At 48.4% G+C, this 25,764-nt stretch overlaps 8 protein-coding genes across 13 annotated transcripts in view; 4 read left to right on the top strand and 4 right to left on the bottom strand.

The window, feature by feature from the left end:
* LOC120450268 (streptococcal hemagglutinin) overlaps positions 1-4,552 on the top strand; it is a 40,526-nt gene extending 35,974 nt beyond the window's left edge. For all 3 annotated transcript variants that reach the window (XM_039633188.2, XM_039633178.2, XM_039633196.1), the window contains exons 4-5: positions 35-345; positions 421-4,552. In XM_039633188.2, coding sequence (XP_039489122.1) covers positions 35-345; positions 421-2,403 — 2,294 coding nt within the window. In that variant the 3' untranslated portion in view covers positions 2,404-4,552. The remainder of the gene's footprint in view (positions 1-34; positions 346-420) is intronic.
* Positions 4,553-4,685: 133 nt separating this feature from the next.
* LOC120450296 (thioredoxin-like protein 4A) lies at positions 4,686-5,398 on the bottom strand. The gene is made up of 2 exons (XM_039633235.1): positions 5,238-5,398; positions 4,686-5,142 (listed from the first exon to the last, which is right to left on the bottom strand). The coding sequence occupies exons 1-2, from the start codon at positions 5,313-5,315 to the stop codon at positions 4,792-4,794; spliced, it is 429 nt and encodes a 142-aa protein (XP_039489169.1). The 5' UTR covers positions 5,316-5,398; the 3' UTR covers positions 4,686-4,791.
* Positions 5,399-5,551: 153 nt separating this feature from the next.
* Positions 5,552-7,659, bottom strand: LOC120454506 (extensin). 2 transcript variants are annotated; one of them, XM_039639863.1, is made up of 3 exons: positions 7,419-7,659; positions 6,922-7,358; positions 5,552-6,822 (listed from the first exon to the last, which is right to left on the bottom strand). In XM_039639863.1, the coding sequence occupies exons 1-3, from the start codon at positions 7,586-7,588 to the stop codon at positions 5,561-5,563; spliced, it is 1,869 nt and encodes a 622-aa protein (XP_039495797.1). In that variant the 5' UTR covers positions 7,589-7,659; the 3' UTR covers positions 5,552-5,560. The 2 variants fall into 2 exon arrangements, with proteins under 2 accessions (XP_039495797.1, XP_039495806.1); XM_039639872.1 differs by having other exon boundaries at positions 6,997-7,358.
* A 956-nt stretch (positions 7,660-8,615) lies between these two features.
* Positions 8,616-14,486, bottom strand: LOC120448486 (transmembrane protein 94). Of its 3 annotated transcripts, XM_039630534.2 has the most exons (10): positions 14,205-14,486; positions 13,516-14,149; positions 12,744-13,458; positions 12,522-12,684; positions 11,799-11,895; positions 10,948-11,734; positions 9,629-10,782; positions 9,419-9,566; positions 9,114-9,360; positions 8,616-9,053 (listed from the first exon to the last, which is right to left on the bottom strand). In XM_039630534.2, exons 1-10 carry the CDS (start codon positions 14,354-14,356, stop codon positions 8,981-8,983), a joined length of 4,170 nt encoding a protein of 1,389 aa, XP_039486468.1. In that variant the 5' UTR covers positions 14,357-14,486; the 3' UTR covers positions 8,616-8,980. The 3 variants fall into 3 exon arrangements, with proteins under 3 accessions (XP_039486468.1, XP_039486453.1, XP_039486460.1); XM_039630519.2 differs by having other exon boundaries at positions 9,629-11,734; XM_039630526.2 differs by having other exon boundaries at positions 9,629-11,734; positions 12,567-12,684.
* A 381-nt stretch (positions 14,487-14,867) lies between these two features.
* Positions 14,868-15,989, top strand: LOC120449516 (protein YIPF6). Its single transcript, XM_039632025.1, has 5 exons — positions 14,868-14,978; positions 15,037-15,250; positions 15,319-15,490; positions 15,557-15,714; positions 15,768-15,989. Exons 1-5 carry the CDS (start codon positions 14,961-14,963, stop codon positions 15,878-15,880), a joined length of 675 nt encoding a protein of 224 aa, XP_039487959.1. The 5' UTR covers positions 14,868-14,960; the 3' UTR covers positions 15,881-15,989.
* On the bottom strand, positions 15,969-20,393 carry LOC120449507 (alpha,alpha-trehalose-phosphate synthase [UDP-forming]). Its single transcript, XM_039632012.1, has 5 exons — positions 19,869-20,393; positions 18,027-18,567; positions 17,060-17,952; positions 16,373-16,994; positions 15,969-16,305 (listed from the first exon to the last, which is right to left on the bottom strand). Exons 1-5 carry the CDS (start codon positions 20,000-20,002, stop codon positions 16,066-16,068), a joined length of 2,430 nt encoding a protein of 809 aa, XP_039487946.1. The 5' UTR covers positions 20,003-20,393; the 3' UTR covers positions 15,969-16,065.
* A 937-nt stretch (positions 20,394-21,330) lies between these two features.
* LOC120444107 (probable DNA replication complex GINS protein PSF2) lies at positions 21,331-22,493 on the top strand. The gene is made up of 2 exons (XM_039623636.1): positions 21,331-21,957; positions 22,016-22,493. Exons 1-2 carry the CDS (start codon positions 21,713-21,715, stop codon positions 22,380-22,382), a joined length of 612 nt encoding a protein of 203 aa, XP_039479570.1. The 5' UTR covers positions 21,331-21,712; the 3' UTR covers positions 22,383-22,493.
* Positions 22,494-22,647: 154 nt separating this feature from the next.
* Positions 22,648-25,652, top strand: LOC120444104 (vacuolar protein sorting-associated protein 53 homolog). Its single transcript, XM_039623632.1, has 4 exons — positions 22,648-22,822; positions 22,883-23,389; positions 23,447-24,621; positions 24,681-25,652. Exons 1-4 carry the CDS (start codon positions 22,727-22,729, stop codon positions 25,564-25,566), a joined length of 2,664 nt encoding a protein of 887 aa, XP_039479566.1. The 5' UTR covers positions 22,648-22,726; the 3' UTR covers positions 25,567-25,652.
* The last annotated feature ends 112 nt before the right edge of the window (positions 25,653-25,764 follow it).

Below are 25,764 nucleotides of genomic sequence, written 5' to 3'. Positions count from 1 at the left end.
GTGGTTTCAACCAAGTGAAATGCCTTCATTTCAGGTGGCGTTGGTGTGGGCGTTCCAGCGGGCTATAGCTACCTGCTGGAGCCACCGCGTCGCTTCTCCTACTCCTCAATGTCCGGCGCAGGAGGTCATGTGGGACGTCGCAAGAGTGGGTCGGAGTCGTCGCGCATCTTCAGCAACTATCCAATGGGCGGCAGCTTTGGCACGGACGACTATTTCGTGGAGACGGAGGACGAACTGGATGCGGAGGAGTATATGCAACCAGGTGCCGCGGATGAGCCCGATCACCAGCACCAGAGAACGGATTCCACGCGCAGCAAGCCGGGATTTCTGTCCGTACCGATGGCGGTGAGTGAAATTGGAGCGGTTCGACCTCTCCGAAATGAAACCACACTGAAATGAATCCGTCTTATAACACAACAGGGCCAGGACTCGAGGCGAAGTAGTGCCATGACCTGCTGCAGTACCGATAGCTCCTACCTGGAGCGGCGCACGTCTGCCTACATGGGCGGTTGCATGGGCAACCTGCCGCCCACGCTGCAACGGAAGCTATCGACTGCCTCGCGGACATCGAGCATCGAGAACTGGGACTACTACTACCCGGACATTCAGGTGATCCAGCCAACGCCCAAAGCCTCGCCATGTCCCTCGGAGCGCAGTGTCCACGAAGGATCGGGATCGGGTTCAGCAAGCGGATCGAGGACCTCCAATCTCAGCGCTTCCAATGTCAAGCGGAAGCACAGCATCGTGTCCTATGATCCGCACAGTGCTCAGGCGGGTCGGAAGCAGCAGATCCACTCCATCAGCGCGGACACTGTGGACGTGTATCCGTATAACCAGGAGAGTAGCGTGGACCTGGCTTTGGCGCTGCCACTACCCAAGCCAGTGCAGTCTGCCCCGCCTACCAGTGCCCACCAGGCGTTCCACTTCTGCGACTCGCCATCCGAGGAACTGCGTCTGGGTGTGCGGCGAAAGCTCACGTTGGTGGAGCTGCAGCGCAACGAGAGCAACAACAACAGCTTTCCGTACACGGCCAATGCGGCGGTTCCGGCCGGAGCGCCGGTCACGGCAGCCAGCTCCAGTAGTATCAGCGTGGACAGCACTCCGTTGAGTCTGGAGCGGTTAAATGGCGCGGGGAGCTGCGGAAGCGCCAGTCTGGCCACCATTTCCGCGTCCAACAAACTGCCGCCGCTGGGCAATAACAATCCGGAGAAGCGAGCGCCGCTGGCCTCACTAAGTTCCTTCAAGATCTCCTCGCTGGAGTGTCCCGACTCCGAGCTGCGCTCTCTGGATGAGGACTCGGTCTTTGGACTGGAGAGTCCGGCGGACACGGACGATGACATGCAGCAGCTGAGCAGCGACAGCGAGGAGCAGGAGGCGGCAGCCCACGCTGCCCAAGTCCAAGCCGCCTCGATCCGGGCTAGTGGCGAAACCAAGCCCAGTGCTGTGCTGCATGCCTTGCCAGTTAAACGGATGAGCCTTAGTGCGGTGCCCTCTCCGGGATTGACGAGTGCTGCCCTGACTAGTGGTGGTGGTGGTGCTCGGCCACGGCGACCGCTGCTCCAACGAAATCGCACCATCAGTGTCACTTCCAGCGACCGAGTGGCTCTTATTAATCAGCCTCTGCAACAGTTCCACATGGGCTTGCCCATCCAGTCGGAGGCGCCACCGCTGGAAACCCACTTTGGGGCAGTGGTGAGCCAGAGTCCCCCCAGGCGGGGACCTTTGCTGCAGCAGTACAGCGATCCGCAGACGACGACGACGACTACAACGACCACCACCACGGAGGAGGACACCTGCTCCACCCTGAATACCGAGCTCGGGTTGGTGGAGGCGTCTGGAGTAACTCTCGGCGGTGCCGAGTCCGCCACCCACACCCAGTACAGCAGCCTTAACACGGTAATCAGCATGGGCCGGTCCACGCCCAGTCCCGTTCCCGTTTCTGTTCCTGGTCTGGCCATACGGATGGACAATAATGCCGTCACCCAAGCCACACAGCAGCCAGCTCAACTGCCAACAAACGCCATCCGGCTGGGACACGATCCCTGTCCCTCATCCGTGTCCGACTCGGTGATAGCGACCCGGCAGCAGAGCATCTGTGTGCCCGCCTCCCTTAAGGATCTGATCCTGCGCAAGGGATCTGGTCCCGCCACAGTTCCCACCAGCGGTATCACTCGGAGTGCCGCCAATCTGAGCTGTGAAGGTGGAGTCACTGCATCAGCCACAACGACTGCGACGCCCGCCGTCATGCTAGAGCTTCCCCTAATCCGCCTGCCCCACGAGGACGAGGACCAGCAGGAGCATCACGCCCACTTGGAGCGGGAGGGCGGAGGCTTGGACAGCGAAAAGCGCGATCCCAGCCTGCCCGGCACTTCCAGGAAATGGTCCAAGGAGACACTCTTCTAGCCCAGTTGGTTTCCACTGCTCCAACAAAGGCAGTTCCCTGGGCCGGGCCACTAATTAAGAGCTTAGCAACTGACTTTGTACGCATGGTGATGGGATCTACGGTGAAAACTTCTCCAAGAAGGACAAGCACTTTTTCCTTTTTGAAGTACTTCGAAAATGTTTAGGAAAGCTTAGTGTCATATTGGTTTTCATTCACTGGAACCAGAAATGTAAAACTTTCTGCAGGTCCCAACTTAATACCATTTTAAATAGGTTTTGAAATGGAAACCGATTTTCAAAAATGTCCTTTTTGAGGGAAGTTTTCGCTGTAATTCAGGTTGTTGAATGGTCTGGCAACCAACATCCTGGGTTGCTCGAGATCCGGAACCCGGAACTATGAAACGCGAGTATTGATGAGTATTTAGGTATAGATAAGGAGGATTAGCTTAAGCGCATTTAGTCAAAATATAAGTTAGTTCGGTCTGGCACAAGGAGTCACAGTACAGTAGTACATGCCTACTAATCATGTATGGACCGATCGGGACGAGGACGTGGGTAATGAACAACAACGTATTCGTACTTAGAGACTGTTGTCTATTATTGTTAATAGAACTCTAAAAGTTAAGTAGTGATACTCGGATTTATTTTTCACACTTTATCTGTAAAACAAATCTGTGCAGGCGTACGAATATATATATTTGTATGCGGTCCCATATTGAAGAGAAAGTTTATACATATATTTCTATAGATATATCGCCAGTCGCCACCATATATCGGTCTTTCTATCTCTATCTATAACTCTCCCTGTTACGGAATGAAAACTCTTCTAGTGTCTTAACCAACAGCCAAATACTTAAAGTATTGTAATTTAGAAATTTTATAGAGTGCACCACAACGTCGCATCGAATCGAGCGATATCGTGTTATCCTTGCAACATAAGTACTCTGACAGAAGACCTTAAGGACCTCGAGGGGTCCGCCCGAAGATGCCTAAATGTCTTTAACGCGTAGCTAGACAAATGGTGCAGACTTTCCAGGAACATTTTCGCATTTCCCCGCTCCTGTCTGTTCGAAAACGAATTGTTGTTGGATATATAATAGAGTTGTTGTCAGAATATAAAGTTAGAATGCGAATATAGAAATTGTAAACCAAATAAAAGAGCAGAACATGTATGTACACAATTTCCTAACTCATCCCACCTACGCATCTCTATTTTTCTATGAAAAGCTATAGCCAAGGGAAGGGAAATAAATCAAATAACTCGGATTATTCAAATCAAAATATCCAATTAGTGGTCGAGAGGCGAGATAATATGATAGATCTGCATTTTGAGGTGCCCCAGCCCCCCAGAGACTTTCTCACACGCCTGAGCCTCAGCCTGAGCCTGATTTGTACCTATCCTATGCATAAGTATATATTTATATACACCACACATGTATAAATCGAGCCCTATTTGAATATTTTTTAATACTAGTAAGTATTTTGTACGACGAGATCAACTCGAAAGGCGCCTAGGAAATGGAAATGGTATATCAAAAGGAAACCCCCAGAAACACAAACATTTAATTGTTGGTTATATGCTGAAGAACGTAAGCGTAAATGAAAATTCGTAAATGAAAATATTGTAATTGTAGCGTTGATTTGTTTCAAATGAGCAAACATATACATATAACTAATAACGTAGATAAATATACATACCTATATTTAATGAAACCAATGAGCAAACCTAACTTGTATAAGTCAAAGAGTAGCGGAACCAATTGTTAAACCTAAGCATAATAAATCTGTAATAAAACTGAGCTGTTGTATTAAATGAACAATAACAATGTTGAAGACAAAGTTTGGATATCGGCGCCAATGCGTAAGCCATTCAATTTGTGAACTTCGAATACGAGTACTTAAGAGTTTTTACTAGAAAAGACTTCTTTCCTTTTCCCGTTTACGTTGCAATGTTTTCTTTTATACTTTTGTACTAACGCCCCCCTTTCCCACAGTCCGACCTTATTTCCATAATGTTTATGAACTCGATGTCTATATGTACCTCTAGCTAAACTCAAAGCATAATTGATTAAATTGGTAAATGAAAGCAATTCGAAATTAAAACGAATATGTGTACTACTAACGCGCAAATACAAGAATTATTAATGCAAGTTTACTTTAAAGAACGGATTAAAATTTTTAAAAGTATGAGCTATTAAAGAACAAACTTAGTTAAATGTTATATATAAAAAACAAAGAAATTGATGTACATGTTAGCGATATTAATGAGAAATGTGACAAGTGAAAAATAAACCAGAAGAAAATACATATACACAAGTTGCCAAGAGACAGCCGCTTCTATTTGGATCATCAATTTGTTACGCCTAAATGGGATACATTAAACTAAGTAGACGGAATACGCGTCCCACCTTAGTATCTGTACTTGGTGGAGTAGTCCTTGGGCGAGACCACCAGACCCCGGCCCTTACGAGCACCTCGGTACACTGTTTCCACGATGTCGATCATCTCCTGCTTGTCCTCCAGTGGCCAGTTGATCTTGTTGTTGTTGCCCGTGCCCAAATCGATCATGATGTGCTTGTTGCGGAAGAAGAACATCACCGTGCAGGGATCGTATAACTCGTACATCTTGTTGAAGTCCGGCACCTCGGTGATGTCCACCAAATAGATGACAGCGAAGTTCTTCACCTTCTCGGCAATGCTGTACATGACCTCATCCATTTTCATGCAGGCAGGGTCCCAATCGTGACCAAAGCGTATTACCTATAAGGAAAACAGTACTGGTTACTTATGTCTGATGGGCGACCAAGTGGTGCTCCACGGAGCAGTATCTTTTTGACCCGGCTCCGATTACTCACAACTACGCGATCCTCCTCGGAGAGAATGGCCTGGTCCACCTGCCAGCCATTGTGCAAATGTGGGAGCATATACGACATCCTGGCGTGTTTTCTATTTCAAGTTACCGCAGAAAAATTAAAACATAAACAAAGTCTCACGAATTAGAGATGGACAAACAACGATAGCATGTGTTTTATTAAACATCGATTACTTATCGATAACAGCAGCCAGCGGAAACGGAACCACGTTCCTAACGCAAATTCAAAATATGTTTCCCAATAAAAACAGTGCCAGATCGTAAATTAAGTTTTTAATAGCCATTAAGTAATTAGTAGCGTCCTTATCAGTTCAAGTATTTCTGCTTAAAGCTATCTATGTGTTCCAGCACCTTAACCGTCATCTCGTTGATATATTCGTCCCGTCCTTGCTCCGTGAATGGATCGGGAGCACTACGCCGCGAGACGTAGTGATTGGGCAGGTTCACCTTGTGGCGACCGATGGACTTGATGATCAGCCACAGGATGTAGAAACTGAACCACACGGTGAAGTAAAGCGGGATGTACCAGAGCTTACGGCCAATGTAGAAGTAGCTGTACTTCTTCACACGTGGCTCTGGTGGCGGTGGAGGAGGTGGTGGTGGTTCCGTCGGCGGTGGTGGTGGCGGTGGTGGTGGTGGCGGTGGAGGAGGAGGCGGTGGGTGGTGGACATGGTGGTGGTGGTGCGGATGATCATCGTAAATAACATCCGGATATGAATCATCCGGGTACGAGGGCTGGTAGTCAAAGTGAGTCGGATAGTGATCGTGGTGGTGATCGTGCACGTGATCATGATCAGGGGCATGGTCGTGATCGTGATCATCCGGCTTGGGAGCCACAGATTCTGGGTGAGATTCTAGCCAACCGGGCGGTGGTGTGGCGTACTCCATATGGGGATCGTATTTGTGATCGTCGTCGGGACCTGAACCATCATTGTGCAACGATGGCAGACCGCCTGTGTCCCCATCTCCGCCGCCAACGCCACCCCCACCGCTATCTCCACCATCAGTTGGAGATCCCATATCCATGGCATCTGCAGGAGCAGCACCGCCTGCACCCATGCCGTCCTGATCCTTGGAAGGAAGGTTGTCCTGGGCACTAGCGGGCAGTGTTCCGATTGTATCATCATTGCCGGGGTCATCATCAGCCGGTGGAGAAGCACTCGCCATACTGGCCGCCGTATCCTTGTCGGCATTGCTATTGGGAACTGGACCGGGATACTTGTAACCACTAAAGGAAGGTCCCGGATATGAATATCCAGCATTGCTCAGTCCTCCAGATGCGGGTGGCAAGTAACTTGTCACGGTATCCGAGGGCAGTGCAGCCTTGGGATCCTGTGACGGTGATGGATACTTTGTGTTCAACGGTGGAAAGGAGTACGTATCGCCTGGTGCAACATAGGAGTTAACCGAATTGGAGCCGGCGGCCACCTTGCCATCTTGTCCATGGGAATGATCGTGACTATGATCGTGACTATGGTCGTGACTGTGGTCGTGGCTGTGATCATGGTTGTGACCCTTAAACAAGCCTGCAGCGGTCCCCTCGCCAGGAGCAAAGCGGTCACTAAATCCTAAGGTAGGAAAGGCAAATATAAATAATTATAAAAATATGAGTTAGAAAATTGGGGTGTTGGTATGATTTGAATACTCTATTGATGGCATGATGATACCTTTCTTATAGCTGGGCCTTGAAGTTTGATAGCGGTATGGATTTCGTGACGATGAAGAGTAGTAGGATGGTATACCTTGCGGATAAATACGTGTTTTCGAGGGTCGGGAGTTATACTGCTGCGGCTTGCCGCTCCGCAGCAAAGGAGTTATCAGTTGGCCAAAGGGATACGCGGTCTTGTAGTCCACGGCACGTCCTGTGGAGGCTCCTTCTATGACTGGCTCTGGTTGCTCCTCGGATACAGGAGCAGGTTCAGGGTAAGGAGCAGGATCACCGACTTTCTCAGCATCCGTGGCAACTAAGGGGGTAACGAATACCGAGGAGCTTGTTGTTCCCTCGGTTTGATGGTTGTAGGGAATGGGTGGTGGATTTGAAGTGGTTGTGGATGTAATCGCTGGAGCTGCAGTGGTGGATACCACATTGTCACTGGAGTTGAAGCTGCGCGGGCAGGAAATGTCAGGAAACTTGATCGGCGATTCGTAAACTCTTTAAACTTACGTCCTCGGAAATATCAAATCCGTATTAAGAGCTTTAAAAATGCGTGGTCCCTGATCGTTTGCTGCACCAGTGCCGCTGACCAAAACCTGAGAGTAGGCTTGGACCTGTCCGTATCCAAGGATTAGACTGAGACACACCACCAGCGCCCAGTTGGCGCCTTCTAACCGCATAGTGTGAACTTTTATATATATATCGTTTTACCTCGGTACACTTTATACGTATAATTATTTTTGTGCACTATCACTAAGTATCCTTGGGGGCTATACTGTCCTCATATCCGCCGGAGCTCGAAAATAACACCACCGCACCGAGTCGCGAGAAATTTTCGAATACAACGGAGCACTGGGCTGACCATTGGTTTTATTCGACTCCGTTTGGGCAAGTTCGTGATTTCGTTTTTTCATGACCCAGATTCCGGGCAGAAGGTGCTACTAGAAGTGATCTATATACCAGCGATCTGAACGGGCAGAACAGCACTTTCATTTCGTCGACATCGCAGGTGCTAATTGTTTGTTACTCCACATTTCTGATGGCATCTTCCGTTATGTGCTCCCGGCTGCTTGGGATTTGTGCATGTGGAGTGTAACTAGAGTGGAATCCGTGGCTATACGTTGAATACCTCATGTGGTACTGGGCATGTGGCTCCAATTTTGCAACTAATTAGTAAAATTTTCGAATGTTCATGAAACATTAGAGTATATATATGCCCATTGTTATTTTTCAGATTTAACTTAAAAAACCATAGAAATAGTTGGTGCAATTTCGTAATATATTTAAAATATTTGATTTTAGAGGTACCACATGCATGTTAGTTACCTATGTAAATATTACTTCTACTTAGCGACTAAAATATATAATTCATTATTCTAATAGCTTATTTAAACACGTGAATGACAAGTACAAATAATTCCAAATCAGGATTAATAACACGCGTTACCCAAATCAAACAAAATTTTCTGAAAAATTAAGACAAAAATATCTGTCAACTTCCTGACCACGGATGTGGGTCAGTAACTGAGGCACTTGCTGCAGCGTGCCTCTTCGGATTAGCACCTATTCAGGCGTGCTATATTCTGTTGCCCCTCGTAGTTATCATCTGAATATTGAGGTATCTGCGGAGAACCAGTTCTAGGCATGCCACTTTCCCAATTGAATTATTGAAAATGCCTGCAACTTTTACTTGTTTAAAGATGGGACTTCAGTTTAACCATACATATATTTCATACAATAATTGCAAGTCTTTTACATGTTAGTACACAAAGGTTTTTCTCATTGAAACAAGGAACTCGAAACAAACCGTTTTAGAAACAAGAATAACAAATGTGTGGTCGTTACTCGATGGGGGTGTCACAAACTAAAATAAACATGTCTAAGTACGTATTAGTGGCTAAAATAACGATGTTGAACCTAAAAACAGTTTGAACAAATGCTGACAGAAACCACTTCGTCTATGGATACCCAGACTGGTGGTCAGAATCGGAAAAGTAGTAAAACGTATGTCGAGTGGTGGTGTTATATACAGCCTTGGCGTCTTTTTGCGTGGTAAGTCATAGCCGTGATTCTTAGAAGGGCGAATTCATGCCCAACTTGGTACCAAAGTCAAGACGCGCTCGACGCTGATAGCGCGCGTTAACCCTAAAATTAACGTGGAATACAATTAGTAGAGGATTACCACAATGGTCAGCTGTCACCTACTTGTTCTCCTGGAACTTTGCCAGCTCGCTGACAAGCATACTCAGCAAGCTGCCACCAAATAAGATCAGCAAGGCCACCCACTGGTTGGGCAGCTGAACCCAGATATCCTCCAGAAGCAGTTGCACAAAACAAATAATACCGTGGAAGAGGACTAACAAGAAACATGTTAAAGCCCAAATATGATTGGTAAATGGATTGCGCTGCCAGAGCGCATGGTCACGATGCACAAAGGTGACAGAAATGAAAACTGAAATGATCGAATTATGGTCAGGTTTTTTTTTTTAAAGTTTGGTAAGTTAATTTACCAAAGTGTAGGATTATCCCCAGCAAGGCAGAGCTTCGGGCGATGTACAGAAATTGATAAAACTCCGGGTCGTCATCGTTGTCGATTTCCAATACGGGTGGAGTGGGATTCAATTGGGTGTTTGGCAAAAGCATCCAATAGGAAACAAGCTAAAATGAATATTGATCAACACATTTATTTCCTCCTAACGTTTATAGCCAACACAACTTACCAAAGACACGACCAGAACGATAAACTTGCAGCCGTAGCACCACATGACAAAGGCAAAGGCGCGAGAATCATAGTCCGTCTGCTTTTTGCTTGTCGCCCGATTCATGATTTTGGGGTCCACATCGATGTGGGCTAGCGAAATGGCTATTAGCGGCACCGGCACACACATCAGATAAATGCCGAGCAGCGGGGTTATAAGCGGTGGCTGCGAGAGGCACGCGCACAGCACATTCAGAATGGAGATAGAGCCTGCGCAGCATGCCCAGTACTGGATGCAGTTCCACAGACCGAGAGAGAAGCGACGTGACAGCTCAATTATGGCCACCAGCGAAAGCGGGTCGTCGCGGCAAACGGCAATTGAACAGGGCAGAGAGTTGAGCAGTCGGCTTAAATACAGTGGGGATATGGTGTAAGCTGGCGACTGCATGGCGCATCCCTGAAGGCCGCCCTCCAGAAGCTCCTCATCATCATGGCCCTTCGACTTGCCAGAATGCCGCTGCCACAACAGTTTGTTGTTTTGGATATTAGCTTCCGTATACGCGTCCACATCCTGACAAACTTGCGGATACAATGGCTCCACGGCTATACTGCAATCGGCCTGCAAGAAAATGTCGGCATTGGCATTACTGGCCGAACTTCCAAGGCAGACAACGATCTCGCCGTAGGATTGCATGATGTCCAGCATCTGACGCGTGGCTTCCGCTGAGCAGTCCGTAAAAAGAGAGACTTGCAGTGGGACGTTGTCAACCTGTTCCAAATGCGGCCGAATGTTTTCAATGCCTCTTGGCAGCTTTGCCCTATTGGACATATCGAAGTTGATGGGTGCACTCTGATCTGTGCTTTCAGTGAGAGTGCTTAAGGAACGGCAGTTTTCGTCCATGGCGGAGTCCATCGAATGGCGCTGCTTGTGCTTATTTGTTTCGGGTTCCGCCTCCAACTCAGAATCTCCTGGTGGGTTATTCTTTGTGCAGCTATCCTGAGAGCTCTCCTTACTGTCCACGCTATCAGGGGAATGGGATTCCTCACCATTGAGGGCATGAAGTGGATTGCACTCATCCGGATTGGAAATTGCACCAGGAGCTGAAGAGCTGAGGTTCTTTGACGACTCCAGATTGGTTGGCGGTCCTAAGAGATAACTAATTTCTGGGCCGTCACCTACAATTTCAGTGGTTTTAGCTGCGGATATGGATTCGGATACAGATGCGGTGGCAGGTGCGGGTGCGGGGGGCGATATGTACATGACTTTGGCACTGGGATGATGGTTCTCATGGTCTGTTGTTGTGGTGGTGGCAGTGGTTGAGGTGGTGGCTTGGGGTTTACCAATATTTTCCGGGAACTCCTTGGGCTTGGCACTTGTCCGCTCCTTCTCACTGTCCGGCTCTGGTTCGCTTAGCAGCGAGATGTGGCAGTTCCATCCGGACTCTAGACCCATCTTCTCAGAGAAGACACGAGAGCGCAGTTCGTTTTCTTTGCTAAAGTGGACAAAGCGAATGCAGGCCTGTTCGAGATGCTCAACTAGCCGTACGATATCGTTCTGTGCCTGGTACTGCATTGTCACCATGCCGATAAACACCTGATGGCACTGCATCTCGAAACAGCCCTCCACATCGTTACACTCCTCGTCCTTGCTTTCCGAAAATAACAATGAGTCCGTGCTAATGCTGTGGCTCAGCTTGACGTGATGTCCGCCCTGGAAGTCGCAGTGATTCTTGTCCACGTGCTGCATGCGCAGCTTCGACTCCGGCGGTAGCTCCAGATACAAGCAGTCACCTCCACTCCGTTGAGGGCCGCTAAGTGCTCCATGAATGCCGTGCCTCAGAGGGCGATAGGCGAAGGCTGTGCAATAGGAGGTCAACGCGCTGCGCTGGTAAAAGTCCAATGCACGCTTGCGATCCTGGGCTGACAGGGGCCGCAGATCAATGCCGTCCCAAAAGTCATCGCAGCAGTCCAGGATAATGTCTGCTGTTCCCTGTGTGAATAGCGACAAATAGCCGCCTGGATTCTCACGCATTACCACAGACAATGAGTGCGGGAATGGAACCTTCACCTTGGAGGACAGCTGTAGCTGTCTGGCAAAACGAATGTCCCTTCGCACAACATCAGGTTGCTGCAATGAATAGATTATTTTAAGTAACTGCAGTTTGCTATGTTACAACGTTTCCGAGACTTACCAAATGTCGATAGCTGGCCAATTGACCCTCCAGCGCGAAGCGATCCGTAGCATGGTCGGTGAATCCAATCTGCTTGGCCAGCTCGCAGAGGCAGCGTCTGTTTATAGAGAACAACCGATTAGAACTGGTTCCAACTACCGCTGGATGCGTCGGTGGTGCGTGAGCATGCAGGCAAGCGTGGCGGGCGGAGGTCGGCGGATTGGGCGGCGGCGGGAATGGGGTGACTATATTTAAGCGTTCTTAAATGTCTGTTACTTAAAATAGCATGCCAATGGGGATGGGGCGGGGAGGCGAAGGAGATCGATTTACGAGTACAAACAAATTAATAGAGGTAGAATAATACACAAATACAAGGTTTATATGTCCACATTGCTATTAGTTTTGAAGTTTGAATGATATGGGAAATTATAGAGCAAAACGATTAAGAGGGAATAGCAAATTACTGGAAATCAAAAATACTTTTTCTTACGCTTGTAATTTTTAAATCTTTACCAATCTCTTGTGTTTGTTTTGTGGGGAAATCGTCCAATTGGATACAAAAATCAAAAATACCCAAAGAAAAGACTAATTTGATCGGGCTGGCTTTGGATGCAATGGTATTCAATACCATTTTGGAGAAAATCATTAGACTATATAAGTTGTAGTTTTGCGGTCGATGCGATCGACCATATATATGACTGGTTAGACATAAACTAACGATGAGTATGGCAATGAACTACGTACCCATGCAAAAAGCTTTTACTGGACTCAATGAGTGCATACGCATACCGATTAGTCACGGGTACCAGATCTTTGTCGAGCATAGCCACCGCGGTTACATGACCGCAGAACTGTGCGTAGTGCTCGTGGGTAAGTGGAGAACAGGTATTTAGCAGAATGGCGAGACCTAGACAAATTTAATTGCGTTAGAGAATTTACAAAACTAACTTCAGAATCAGGTTTCACCCAGTGGCTTCAAGGACTTGATGTGTGCCTTCCATTCGTGATCGTCAAACTCCAGCCGAAAGGGGCAGTGTTGGTCGTGCGTGAGATCCAGTACTTCAGCCACGATGCCGCGCTCCTTGTGGTCCTCATCCACATCCGGTACGTCGTCGCTCTCGCTCTGTGAAGAAGACTGACTACCGGCTCCATCCTCGCGAGCCTCCTCGTCTGTGTTGTGCAGGAAGAATACCTTTTCGGCGGTAGGATTGGGCCATGACAGGATACCTTTCTTGTCCACACAGCATAGTGCCGAAATGGAGCCCAGCACCTGTACTAGATTTGCTGAGCGCGGCAAGAGTTCACTGTCACCGCGCCACAGCTGCATCCAGATCCGAAGCACACTGGAACGAAGCATCGACATATTCTGATAGTTGTACGAGGGAGTGTCCAAGTCCTCTTCAAATGATTTGCTTGTACTCTTTTCCAAGACAGCCTGAGGCGTCTTTAGGAAGCACTGCAACCGCGCAATTCCCCACAGGTTCATAGATATCCACATGAGCGGAAAGATAAGCGGCAAAAGCGGAACTATGGCCGCCGCAGAGGATTCCACGAGCACAAATCGCCAGTTGTGCTTCTCGTCGGTAGGCAGGCCGTAGCCATGGAGGCGCAGAAGCCCCGAGATGAGCGTGATAACCAGGGCACTAATGAAGCCCCACTGCTGTATGTATTTGGTGACCAGCTGTTAACGTAAACAGAGATAGCGACGGGTTCCAATTTCTTTTAAAGATCTTCTTACCAGATAGCGCTGCTGATTGTAGATAGTGGGCGGTCGCTTCAGAGAGTTTTTGAGGCAGACGGTAAGGTTGTCCAGGTAGGGTGTGCTTTCCAAGCAGCAAACGAGATCGGGCAACGGAGGACGCGCCACAGGCTTAACCGGTGGATCTCCGTGAGGAGCAGCTCCATATATTTCATTGGCGGCAAAGAATTTATTTGTCTCCAGCTCGTGACAGGGTCCCGGTGAAATGTGACCCGGTCGTAGGACAATGTAATCCCCGCGCACCAACAAAGCCCAGGGCAAGTTGATAATTTTTCCATCTCGGTAGGTCCACTGCAGGGAAACGCAGGGCGACATGGGGTTACTTAGGTGCGGATAGTTGGATGGCTGCCAATCGTCGCTGAAGTGCTGCTCCGCTAGTTTTATTTCCGAAAGCGCGTGCCGCGTCTTCCGAAAAATCTCCGTGCGCCGCAGGTTGTTCTCCCGGACCACCACAAAGAGGTCAAGCGTTAAGATGGCCAGCAGGCACAAGGCGGGCCATAGCATTCCCGTTGCGAGCAGGGCTCCACTGGCCAGCAAACTGCTCCCAATGGAAAGCCAACCCAGTGGGCTATCGTACCGCTTCACAAAGGCCGCACGCAATTTTCGATAGGAGCTAGGATAGGGATTGGCTATTATCAGTACATTCCACCGGATATAGATTGCCTCACCTCTCCGCTCCGTATTGCCGCTCGTGCTCCAGCTGCACCCGTTTCTCAATCTCCTCATGCAGACGCCGCAGCGCTACCTTTGTGGTAAGGCCACGCTGCGTGTGCTCCGGACTCGCCCGCTTCTCCGGACTTTCCGCCCGCTTCGCTGCCATTTTCCTTGACGTGCTCCTGCGGCTGCAGTTCAAGAATTCGCGTCCATCTACAGCATAGTTTTGTAAATTTGCGTCTGTTTAGGTTTGTGTTCGGCGATCAAGTGTTCGCAACAGTCGTCGGCGGCGAGTACGGTCACTCTAGAGCAGGGCTGTCCATTCTAAGAGGCTAGCATAAGAATTCGCATTCCCCTCTAATATCCGTTCACATTGTTAGGCAAGGAAGGCGGCATTCATATCCATGTTCTGATATCGTTTAGGCTTTCATACTTTAAAAGAATTAATATGTTTTCTGAAATCCCTTAAGATTTAAGAGTTATGCGCGCAATGCCAGAAATTCAAAAAGATACGACAGTATATTGAATTCTTAAAATGCAATTTAAATTAAACTAATCAGCATCTCTGGCCTAAACATTTTAAGCCTTCTTTTTGTTCTTTTATAAGAAATTTTTAAAAAGATAATTTTTAAAGCCAGCGGCATTGTACGTTATCGATAGCACTTATCGGTGGATGAGTAATTAGCGGCTTGCAGGCCACGGTCACACTGTGGACTACGTATTTTTTGTCGATGTAAACGTTTATATATTAAACATAGCAGATAACACCTATGGATTCCAAACTAGATGTGAGTAAGGAGCTTAATTCAGAAATATGATCTCTGATATGTCTGCCACCTCCACTAGATGTTCGAGGACGTCAACACGTCGCCTTCCTTGGAGGGCGACATGTCGATTCCGGGCAAAAGAACCACAACTGCAACGTCCGCGAGCGGAGTGCCGGATTACAACACCCTGGACGAGCCCATTAGCGAGACAGTGCTGAGGGATATTCGGGCCGTCGGCATTAAGTTCTACCACGTCCTATACCCCAAGGAAAAGTCCAGCCTGCTACGCGATTGTACGTCATCAACTTATTTTCTCCTGCTTTCGTATGCAGATTTCTTATTGTGTTTATCCGTTGTTCAGGGGACCTTTGGGGACCACTGGTACTTTGCACCTTCATGGCCACCATACTACAAGGCTCCTCCTCCGCCGACAGCATGGCGGACAACGGACCCGAGTTCGCCCAGGTTTTCGTTATCGTCTGGATAGGCGCGGCCGTAGTCACACTCAACTCCAAGCTGCTGGGCGGCAATATGTAAGCATCTTATTATATTGCTTTCTACAAACTGTTTGATCATAATGTTCTTAATGTCCCCAACAGCTCATTCTTCCAATCTGTCTGCGTGCTGGGCTACTGCCTTACGCCGGTGGCCATTTCCCTGATTGTGTGCCGGGTAATCCTGCTTGCCACTCAAACGCGGCTGCTCTTCTTTCTGCGTTTTGTGACCACCACCATGGGCTTTGCCTGGGCCACTTACGGTATGAGAATCGAGTGCATTTGATAGAACACCCACTAATTGCCACCCGTTTAGCTTCCTTTGTTTTCCTGGGTCAGAGCCAGCCTCCCCATAGGAAACCACTGGCGGTGTACCCCATCTTTCTGTTCTTCTTCATCATCTCGTGGTTGGTACTTTCCCACAATTAGGCCAATTTATGACGTTTCGTTAGTGATTAGTTCGTAAAGAAAACAGTGCACGTTCCATAGCGTAACCAAAAAAAACCGAAATCAATTGTACATTTCTTTAAGCTACAAATCCGTTTTCTTTATTCTTAAAATCTTAAAAGTTATCTGAGTTACGAGGTTGCCTACGTATGCAAGGATATCTGGTCTCACACCTCCAGATTGTTCGCCGAGGCGGCCACCTCCAGGGACATTTGCATCTGGACCCCGTCGCCCTTGGTGGGCCTGTAGGTCAGCGAATTGGCGCGGGCCTTGCGTCCCATGAAATGCCTTTCCACCCATTTCAGCAGCGTGTACACGGAGTCTGTGGAAGGCAGTCGGTGGTCCGCAGCGGTCTTCACAATATCTGATGATGTCACACGGAAAGTTCTCGCCATTCCCTTCAAAGCCTGTGCAGATAAATAATTTGGATAATAATCCCAGCCAGCTAAAAGGAATCATTCAAAAATAACATACCACCATGGCATCCTCGTCTGTTAGATCGTCGCCCACATAGATGATCTTGATGCGTTCGTTCCAGTCCACGCCGAAGGATGTGCGCAGGATGTAGATCGAGGCACGACCCTTATTCCACTGCACCGGCGGACGAGCTTCCAGAGCGCAATGCGCCTCCGTGGCCTTGAAGCCGTACTTCTCGATCAAGGAGCGCGCCTTGTCCACCATAGCTCCCCTCAGGTGATTGGGTGTCTCTCGGTAGTGGAACGTTAGCAACGCTCCCTTATTCTCTACCCAAGCACCGTCACGGCAAACGGAATCCTGCAGTGCCTTCAGCAGATCACTGACCTTCTTTTCGTACTCCATGGGCATGGGGTGTACGAACTTGCTGCCGTCCGGATGAAGGATTTCCAAGCCGTGGTTGCCCGCATAGGTGATGCCCTCGATGCCAACCATCTTCTTCACATTGTCCACGTTGCGACCTGAGATGACGGCCACATAGACGTCGGAGTGGTTGGACAGCTTATATAGTACGTTCTTAATCTCGGGCGAGAGCGTGGCCAGATCAGGATGAGGGGCAATGGGCGCCAAGGTGCCGTCGTAATCCAACAGCAAAGCCAATTTGTGGTTATAGCCGATGTATCTATGGGATGGATAACCAGAATAATTTCGGTTTTTCCTATAATTCAAATGCAGTTATTCACTCACTTCAGTAAGTAGTCATCGAAATCGTCCACAGACACAGGCTGCATGATAGTGGTGCCCACATCATCCATCTCCAGAGCGCCCACCGCCTTGAGGAAGCAACGCATCCAATGGCTCACATCGCACTCGGCTTCCCGGCGGCGAAGACGTGCCATACGAAGGACACGCTCGTCCTCGGGCATAGTCAGTGCTCGGTGGATCACCTCGGCGGCCTCGTTCACCTCGTACGGATTGCAGAGCAGGGCCTCGTGCATCATCTCTCCGGCTCCTGCGAACGGTGAGATGACCAACACGCCGGGCACCTCATTGATCTGGCAGGCCACGAACTCCTTGGCCACCAGGTTCATGCCATCACGAAGCGGAGTTACCAGACAAACAGCCGCATCCCTGTACAAGGCAGCCAGTTCGTCTTGGCTAACATAGTCGTAGATGTAGCGTATGGGCGCCCAGTTGGCGGTGGTAAAGCGCCCGTTGATGCGGCCCACTAGCTGGTCTACCTCCTCCTTCAGCTCCCGGTACTCTTTTACATCGGTTCGCGACGGCACCGAGATCTGCAGCAGGCTCACCTTCTCCTTGTGCTGCGGATACTTCAGCAGCAGCGCCTCGAAGGCCATCAGGCGATGGACGAGGCCCTTTGTGTAGTCCAGACGGTCCACTCCAAGGATGATTTGCATCTTAGATGTCTTCAGCACCTTGGGCGCGGTCGTGGCCAGATTAACAAAGCGTTCGTAGGGAATACCAATGGGAAGCGGACGGACGCGCACGGTGCGCCCGCCATGTTCCACCAGGAGATTGTTTCTGTCCACACGGCAGCCTAGGTTCCGCTGGCAACAGTCCACGAAGTTCAGGCAGTAGTCCTGAATATGGAAGCCTACCAGGTCACAACCTAACATACCCTAGAAATAAGTGAAGGAAGAGTTTATGGTGGTTCTTTGTCCTTGCTTTTCAATATTGTACTTGTTGAGCTCACCTGTAGAAGCTCATCGGACCAGGGCAGCAGGCGGAAGATGTCCCATGGCGGGAACGGGATGTGCAGGAAGAAGGCCAGTCGGCAGGGCAAGTTCTTCTCCTCGGCATGCTCGCGCACCCAGTTGGCGGCCAGCATGAGATGGTAGTCGTGGATCCAGACAATGGGTGGGCTCTTCTCGCTACCCTGGTTTTTGGCCAGGCACTTCTCCAGAGCCTCGATGGTCCGCACGGCGAAGTGCTTGTTGACAGTCACATAGTCGTGCCAGTGCTCGCCTCCGAAGTTGGCTCTTCCCGGCATCGAGTGGAACAGTGGCCAGAAGATCTTGTTGCAGCATCCGTTGTAGTAGCTGTCGAAGATCTTCGAATCGATGTTGACGGACACCACCTGCTCGGACTTGAGGCCAGCGGTCGGCGTCTGATCGTTGGGATTGGACTCGGGAATGGCTTCGTTGGGATCCTTCAAGTGGATACCCGACCAGCCCACCCAGAGACCACTGCCCTTGATCACCACCGGGCACACGGCAGTCACCAAGCCACCGGCGCTGAAAGGCAAAAGATATACCATTATTATTGAAGTTAGTGGAAGACTGGCTTCCTATAGAATTTCTTAGTTTAGTAAGATACGAGATTCATGTCCTATAGCAACGCCTCTTACTCGGCACCATATGGTATGAAGAAAAACCATGTGATGTAACGTTTTAATCTCATACTTCAACCTATAAAATACGTAATCATGTGCCCCAAAGCTACTGGACTGGTCGGAATGGAGCCCAGCAATGTATTGGTGAGGACCCAGCCCATTTTGTGCAGAGTGCATGACACCCGGGGCCTGATAAGCAGATGTCCATTAAGCAAGCGATTGTAAACAAAAGCTGGACCCAGCTCCGGTCCATCCCATTCCGTGCCATCAAACCCGGAGACAGGCTGGAAGAGCGAAGGCCCAAAAGAAACTCATTCCTGGCATAGGTCGGGTAGCCAGAGCTCCATCGCAATGCTATCGGATTCACGTGACTCCCGATTTCAGTGTCAGGTTCAGGCTTCACAGGGCGACAACAGCGTCGCCATAACGCCTCTAGTATTGACCCTTTTACCAGACACACGAAAGGGTCAAAAACGAGTAACAAACCTCGCTGATAAGGCTCGCCATTATTATTGAATTTGTTTTCTAACTCGGAGCCCAGACTCCGCCTCGTCCAGCACATCTTGATTCGCCTCCCTCCCGATCTGTATGTTTTGCACTGATAAGATTGAGAAGCTAGCGTGGATCGAGATGAACTGACATATAGGTATGTCACATAGTATTGAATCGAGCACAGAGCTGGAGATTTTGGTCGGGCGGCTTATCTTCAATGCAAATTGTGGGCTCGAGAATCGAACTGGGTTACTTGTGGTTTTTCTGGAGTGCGAAGAACATGGAAATTTGGCCTGGTCAAGCTTTCGCTGTCCAATTTCGGAGAATTGATAAGCGTTGAGCTTACGACCCGATCGATTTATTTGAACATAACTATTCAAAACTTTCCTTTGTTTAATATGCACTTAAATTACTATTAGCTTAGACTTATTAGATTAAAAATAATTCGGCTACATTTTGTTAATATTTTCTTAAACTCAGAAATTTGCGCTGATTGTATATGTTTTCTCTAAGAACTAGGCTTTAAAAAATTTCTATACTTCCAAATTGAGCTCACTGTTGTTTTTTAAATCTTATATCACAGTTTTTTAAGTTCTTCAAAACTTTGTCGTTTAAAAAGATTTACTTAGGACTCAAATTTGTTTAACTGGCTTACATAAGACATGTTTTCTGCTATTAACTTAACACTAACATTTGATCTAATGTACCCACCTGGCCCTGCGCTCCAGCTCATCGGTCTTCGGGTTCCGGATCAGCACAAACGGCAACCGATTGGAGACCACGATGAGACTCGCCTTGGTGGAGGGCTCCCCGGCATTGGTAACGATGATTTCCGTGTCGGGCATTGCGATTCTTGGTAAATTAGCTATAGAAGAATTGTACGAATCTTCTCTTGCTGTCAAGCTTAGCACATAATTTTTGGCCACAACGAATGGGAAATTTCGCGGATGTGGAGGTTAGACAACCGTCTAGTTCAAATGCAGGCTTATCAATGGGACTGGTTCTTCCGAAGCGAGAGCGACCGTTGCCGAATTCAGATCGAGGTGCGGTGACCAAAGACTGAAGACTGCCCGAAGCCAAGTCTATCAGTGCCTTCTTATCGAAGCTTCTCCCAGATGCAATTCGACGTGGAAATGGCAGGCACTTTTCCTGGCAGATTGGCGATTTGGTTACGTTGGTTTCGATGGTCGCGAGAGCCAGCAGCTCCGTACCCTGCCGAAAATAGACAAGCACTAATTCAACTAGCCGCTCAAGTCGCACTTTTCTGCTAAAAATTAATGCCAGCCAGCCAACCCCCTCCACCCATTCCATCATGGGTTCCACAGTCCACTCTCCGGCTTATCAGAAAATCATCCGGCATCTGCTCCTCTCGCGCTGATTACGTTTCTCCAGCGGATGTGGGAGAATCGAAACCTGACGTAGGAGAATACCTGACGCCTCTATCCTGCCTGATCCGGCCAAGTCGAAGCCAAGTGATCCTTGATGGGGTTAGATGTCATGGTGATCTGATCTGAACTATCGGTGCCACAGTTTACCCACCGCAGATAGTTTTCTAGAATTAACTGGCCGTGCCTGGTATTATCAGCTCGGGAACATTTCACGGCAACGACTACCACAGTCTCATCCTCCGCCTCCTCCTCCTTCCCTTGACCACCCATCCCACCCCATCGATGTTGTCTCTCAATGCGATAAGTCAACAAATCAATGCTGTTGTTTACGCTTCGGACTCCGCCTTATAAAGAACATCCGAATTGTACACAGAAGATTTGTATTTCTATTTTCGTTTCTCTATCGAAGTTGTCTGCAGATTGCAGTTGAAATCTTCTCAGTTAGGATTCCAGCTAATGCAAATCTAACCTTGTGGTGACCGCCATTCCTGGAGTTCATAACCGGGCATATAGTTTTATTTACCAGGAAAGATACAAGACCGATAACGCTATCTAGTGCATTTTAGTCTCGGATTTTAGGGCAAAGTGGTGCAAGGGATTACGCCCGGGCCGCATATATATTATAGAACGGAAAACTTTGCTGAACTTGAACACTTGATCATGTTTGGCATTCATGCGCTTATCACGACGTTAGGCTGGCGTTTTACGTGATTCTTGATAGTTGTCGTCGCCTTAGACGGAATCTGCAATAACAGATTCGCATCGGGAGCAGAAATTAGTCAGCTCCATTGGTTGCAGCGGTGCAGCAATGCGATGCGATCCGATCCGATCCGGTCGGCGATAGTGGTAATGATGGTGAGATAACCCGACCGAAGGTCATCGAATTACGGTTGGCATATTTATAGTGGCAAACTATGGCTATTATGTCGCATGAGTCTATAGTTTGACGTGATTAAATTGACGCAGAGCCCGCAGGCGATAGCTTCGTGATGCAAGCAGATTGCTAAGAAAAGAACACCGTTATTAACGGTCGATTGCCGAGCCGGGCTGCCAGACTGCTGATGCCACTGGGACGATAGCTCGAGATCGATAGCGGATTGGTGCCATCACTGACCCCTCGAGTGACCGTATGTTCGCGCATTTGTTTATTTTTTGTTTATAGCAATTATGGATCCTTCAATTATTGAATTTATTGGCGAAAAATGCATGATCAGCATTATACCGAACTTCTCCAACGAGCCTCTGCACCTGATTTACGGATCTGTGGGGCCTTTTCGAGCCGGTTTTCCCGTATTCGTGCCCCTGTGGATGGCAACGCATCTGCGCAAACAGCAAAAGTGCCGGATCGTGCCTCCAGAATGGATGGACATGGATATCTTGGAGGAAATCAAGGAGGAGGAAAAGCGCTCAAAGTACGTATGATATGAGAACACCCATTGAACGCACATCTTATTCTCCGGCTGCCCGTAGGTTCTTCACCAAAATGCCCTGCGAGCACTACATGGTAGTGGCCCAGTTGGTCATGAGCACGGCTCCGGATGACGTTCCCCGTTGCGAGGAGCTGCGCACTGTGATCAAGGACATCTTTGACATACGCGAGTCCAAGCTGCGTACTTCCATCGATGCCTTTATCAAGGGAGAGGGCACATACGCGAAACTGGACAACCTCACGCTGTTGGAGATCCACAGCGTTCGACCCATCCTGCCGTATTCCCTGGACCACATAGCACGTTACCAGCGTACGGCCACCGCGTCTCAAAGGGACACCTCCATGCTAAGTGCATCCATGGCAGGCTCCAGTTCCGGACCAAACAGTAACTCCCTGTTTTCTCAGTGATTTTTCCGGTCAAGAAACATTTTGGAGCTTATTCAAGATTAATAGATATAGTTATTAGCTGGATGCTTATGTAACCTGTAGTCATTAAACCTATTAAAATGTTCACAAATATGTTTAGACTCACAATTGAATAGGAAAGCTTAAAGGAAATTAAAAAATAATTTTAAATTTGAGATGCATTTCAAATTCCGATTAGTTTCTATATCGATATGCGCTTTACAGCGCCTTACAGCACTATTGCAATTCAACAGCAGCTGCTATAAGATAAGATATCAATGCATCCCTGGTTTTCCACGAAGAAAATAACAATTGCTTTTTATACAAGTAAATAAGGAAAAAGCGATATGAGCGAGACTGCGGTAGCTGTGGAGCCGGAAGAGAGGATGGTTGCTAACAACAAGATACACTTCTCCAAGGAGGTGAAGCAGGTCATCGACAAGGTGAGTCAGTGGAACATATGTTCTTTGCAATTACCAACCCACAACGAATCTCCATAAAAGGTTCTCAAAACGGACGATCCCATGGATGCGCCGGACTTCAACACTGTGGACTACATCAACCAGCTCTTCCCCAACGAGCAGTCCCTGGCCGGGATTGATGAGACCATCCAAAAGATGCAGTGCGAGGTGTCCCTTATTGACGACAACATCAGATCCGTGGTTCGTGGCCAGACGAACACCGGCCAGGATGGACAGCTTGCACTGTGCGAGGCTCAAAAAGTTATCAGTTCCCTGTTTAGCCACATCATCGACGTGAAGACCAGGGCGGAGCGCACCGAGGAAATGGTCAAGGAGATAACCCGGGATATCAAGCAGCTGGACTGCGCCAAGCGCAATCTAACTGCTGCCATCACCACGCTGAATCACTTACACATGCTGGTCGGCGGAATCGATAGTCTGAACAAATTGATCGAGCGGCGATCCTACGGTGAAATCCTTAATCCCCTCCAGGCTATTACCGAAGTTAACCAGCACTTCCAGCAGTTCTCCGACATCGAAGAAATCAAGGTTTGTTTCGATTCCATATAAAATCATTTAATAAAATGTCATGTTTTTCGCTTTCAGAATCTCTCTCAGAGCGTAGATAAGATACAGGTTACACTGGCGCAGCAAATCACCGAGGACTTCAAGGATGCCTTTTCAGCAAAGCCATCGGCACAGAACCAACACCGTTTGGGACTTAACCAGCTGGCCGATGCTTGTAAAGTAATGTCCGTGTTGGATCCCAAAGTGAAGAAGGAGCTGCTCAAGTGGTTTATTGCACAACAGCTGGAGGAGTACACGCACCTGTTTCACGAGAACCAGGATATTGCCTGGCTGGACAAGATAGATAAACGTTATGCCTGGCTTAAGAGGCATCTGCTCGACTTCGAGGACAAGTATGGACCGGTGTTTCCACTGGACTGGGAAGTCTCTGAACGAATTACTGTGGAGTTTTGCCGGCAGACACGCGAACAGCTGGCACAAATCATGGCCAAACGCACCAACGAGATCGATGTGAGACTACTTTTGTTCGCCATCAACAAGACGCAGGCATTTGAACAGCTGCTTTCCAAGCGCTTCACGGGAGTTACACTGGGTGCACAGCCCACGGATAAAGCAAGAGTGCTTAATGAGCCAACAACGACGGACGGTCCTGTGGCCATTACCGTTTTCCACGACCAAATCGGACAATGTTTTAAGACACATTTGGACATCTACATACGCAGCATCGACCGGAATCTTTCAGAGCTGATGGACAAGTTTGTAGAGATGTCTCGGGAACCATACAAGTTCGCCGAGGCCAAGACCACCGTGTACCCCAGTTCCGGCGATCTTTTCGTCTTTTACAAGAAGTGCATGGTGCAGTGCAACCAACTGAGCAACGAACAACCAATGTACGATCTGGCTTTAGTGTTCAAGAAATATTTACGGGAGTATGCTTCGAAAGTGCTCGAGGGCAGCACACCCAAGCTTGTGCCAGCTACCACCAGCAGCTCCATCGGTAAGAGTGTCTCGTTACTCACACGCGACATGCAGAATCTATCCACTGCCGCTGGTCAGGTTTTTCACAATTTCCTCAAGGAGGGCGATACGCAGCGATTTGCAAGAGATGACCTTGTGCGCATCTGTTGTGTTTTGACCACGGGTGAGTACTGTTTGGAGACTGTCCAGCAGCTGGAGGATAAACTAAAGGAAAAGGTGACTTCTGCATATGTAAGCAAGATTGATATGAGCGAGGAAAAGGATGTATTTCATCGGTGAGTAAAAATAACTCCATTTGAACTAAAAATGTATTAATTCCTTTGAACTTGTATAGTATCATTTCCAACTGCATCCAACTTTTGGTTCAAGACTTGGAGGCTGGTTGTGAAGCTTCGCTGCAGGCGATGTCCAAGGTGCAGTGGCAACACATCAACAACGTGGGCGACCAGAGCGCCTTTATCAGCAGCCTGTGTGGCAACTTTAAGCAGACAGTGCCTACCATCAGGGACACGCTAGCTAGTTCGCGAAAGTATTTCACCCAATTCTGCCACCGCTTCGTCGCCGCATTTATACCGAAATTCATCAACGTGCTTTATCGCTGCAAACTAACCCTCTCGGATGGTTCCAATAATGTTCTAGGCTGCGAGCAACTCCTGTTGGACACCCATTCGCTGAAGACGGCCCTATTAGAGCTGCCTTCTGTGGGATCGAGTGTAAACCGCAAAGCGCCCACCAGTTACACCAAAGTTGTGGTCAAAGACATGACTCGGGCCGAGATGATCATCAAGGTGGTGATGACGCCGGTCCAGCCGCCGGCACACTTCACCCAACAAGTGCTCAAGCTGCTGCCAGATATTACGATTGCGGAGTATCAAAAGATTCTGGATATGAAGGCGGTCAAACGTGTGGATCAACTGCAACTGATTGATCTTTTCAAGCACACGGCTTCTGCAGCGGCTGTTAGTGGCCTAATAGAACCAAATACTGGAGAGGAGGAGAGCCAAGGAGCAGAAGCAGTAGTGGCTACTTCGGGAACCACTGACGATACCGAAACCGTGGCAGTGCCAACTGAAACGACAACGGCAGCATCCTCAACACCCAAACGAGCCTTTATCTTCAGCGTGGGTAGCTTTACCGGAAGCGCAGATAAAAATGCCGATGGGAGTTCCCAGACGGGCATCAGAAAGCTGGAAAACCTATTGAAAAAGCGCTTCCCCTAGCTTATATACGATTACATCTTAAAAAATCATTCCACAAATTTAACTTTAGTTTGACAATATACGTTAACGCTTATTTGCTTAATTTATTAGGTTCATCCGGTATTTTTGTTCTTAGACAGCAATGGGACATTAAGTTTTGTATTATTCGCAATCCATCCGCCTATTTTAAATATTTTTATTAAATGAATGGCTTCTGTT

This window comes from Drosophila santomea, chromosome 2L, assembly GCF_016746245.2.
Source record: "Drosophila santomea strain STO CAGO 1482 chromosome 2L, Prin_Dsan_1.1, whole genome shotgun sequence".
In the NCBI taxonomy this organism is placed as follows: domain Eukaryota; kingdom Metazoa; phylum Arthropoda; class Insecta; order Diptera; family Drosophilidae; genus Drosophila; species Drosophila santomea.
This window is presented reverse-complemented; position numbering and strand designations above follow the sequence as displayed.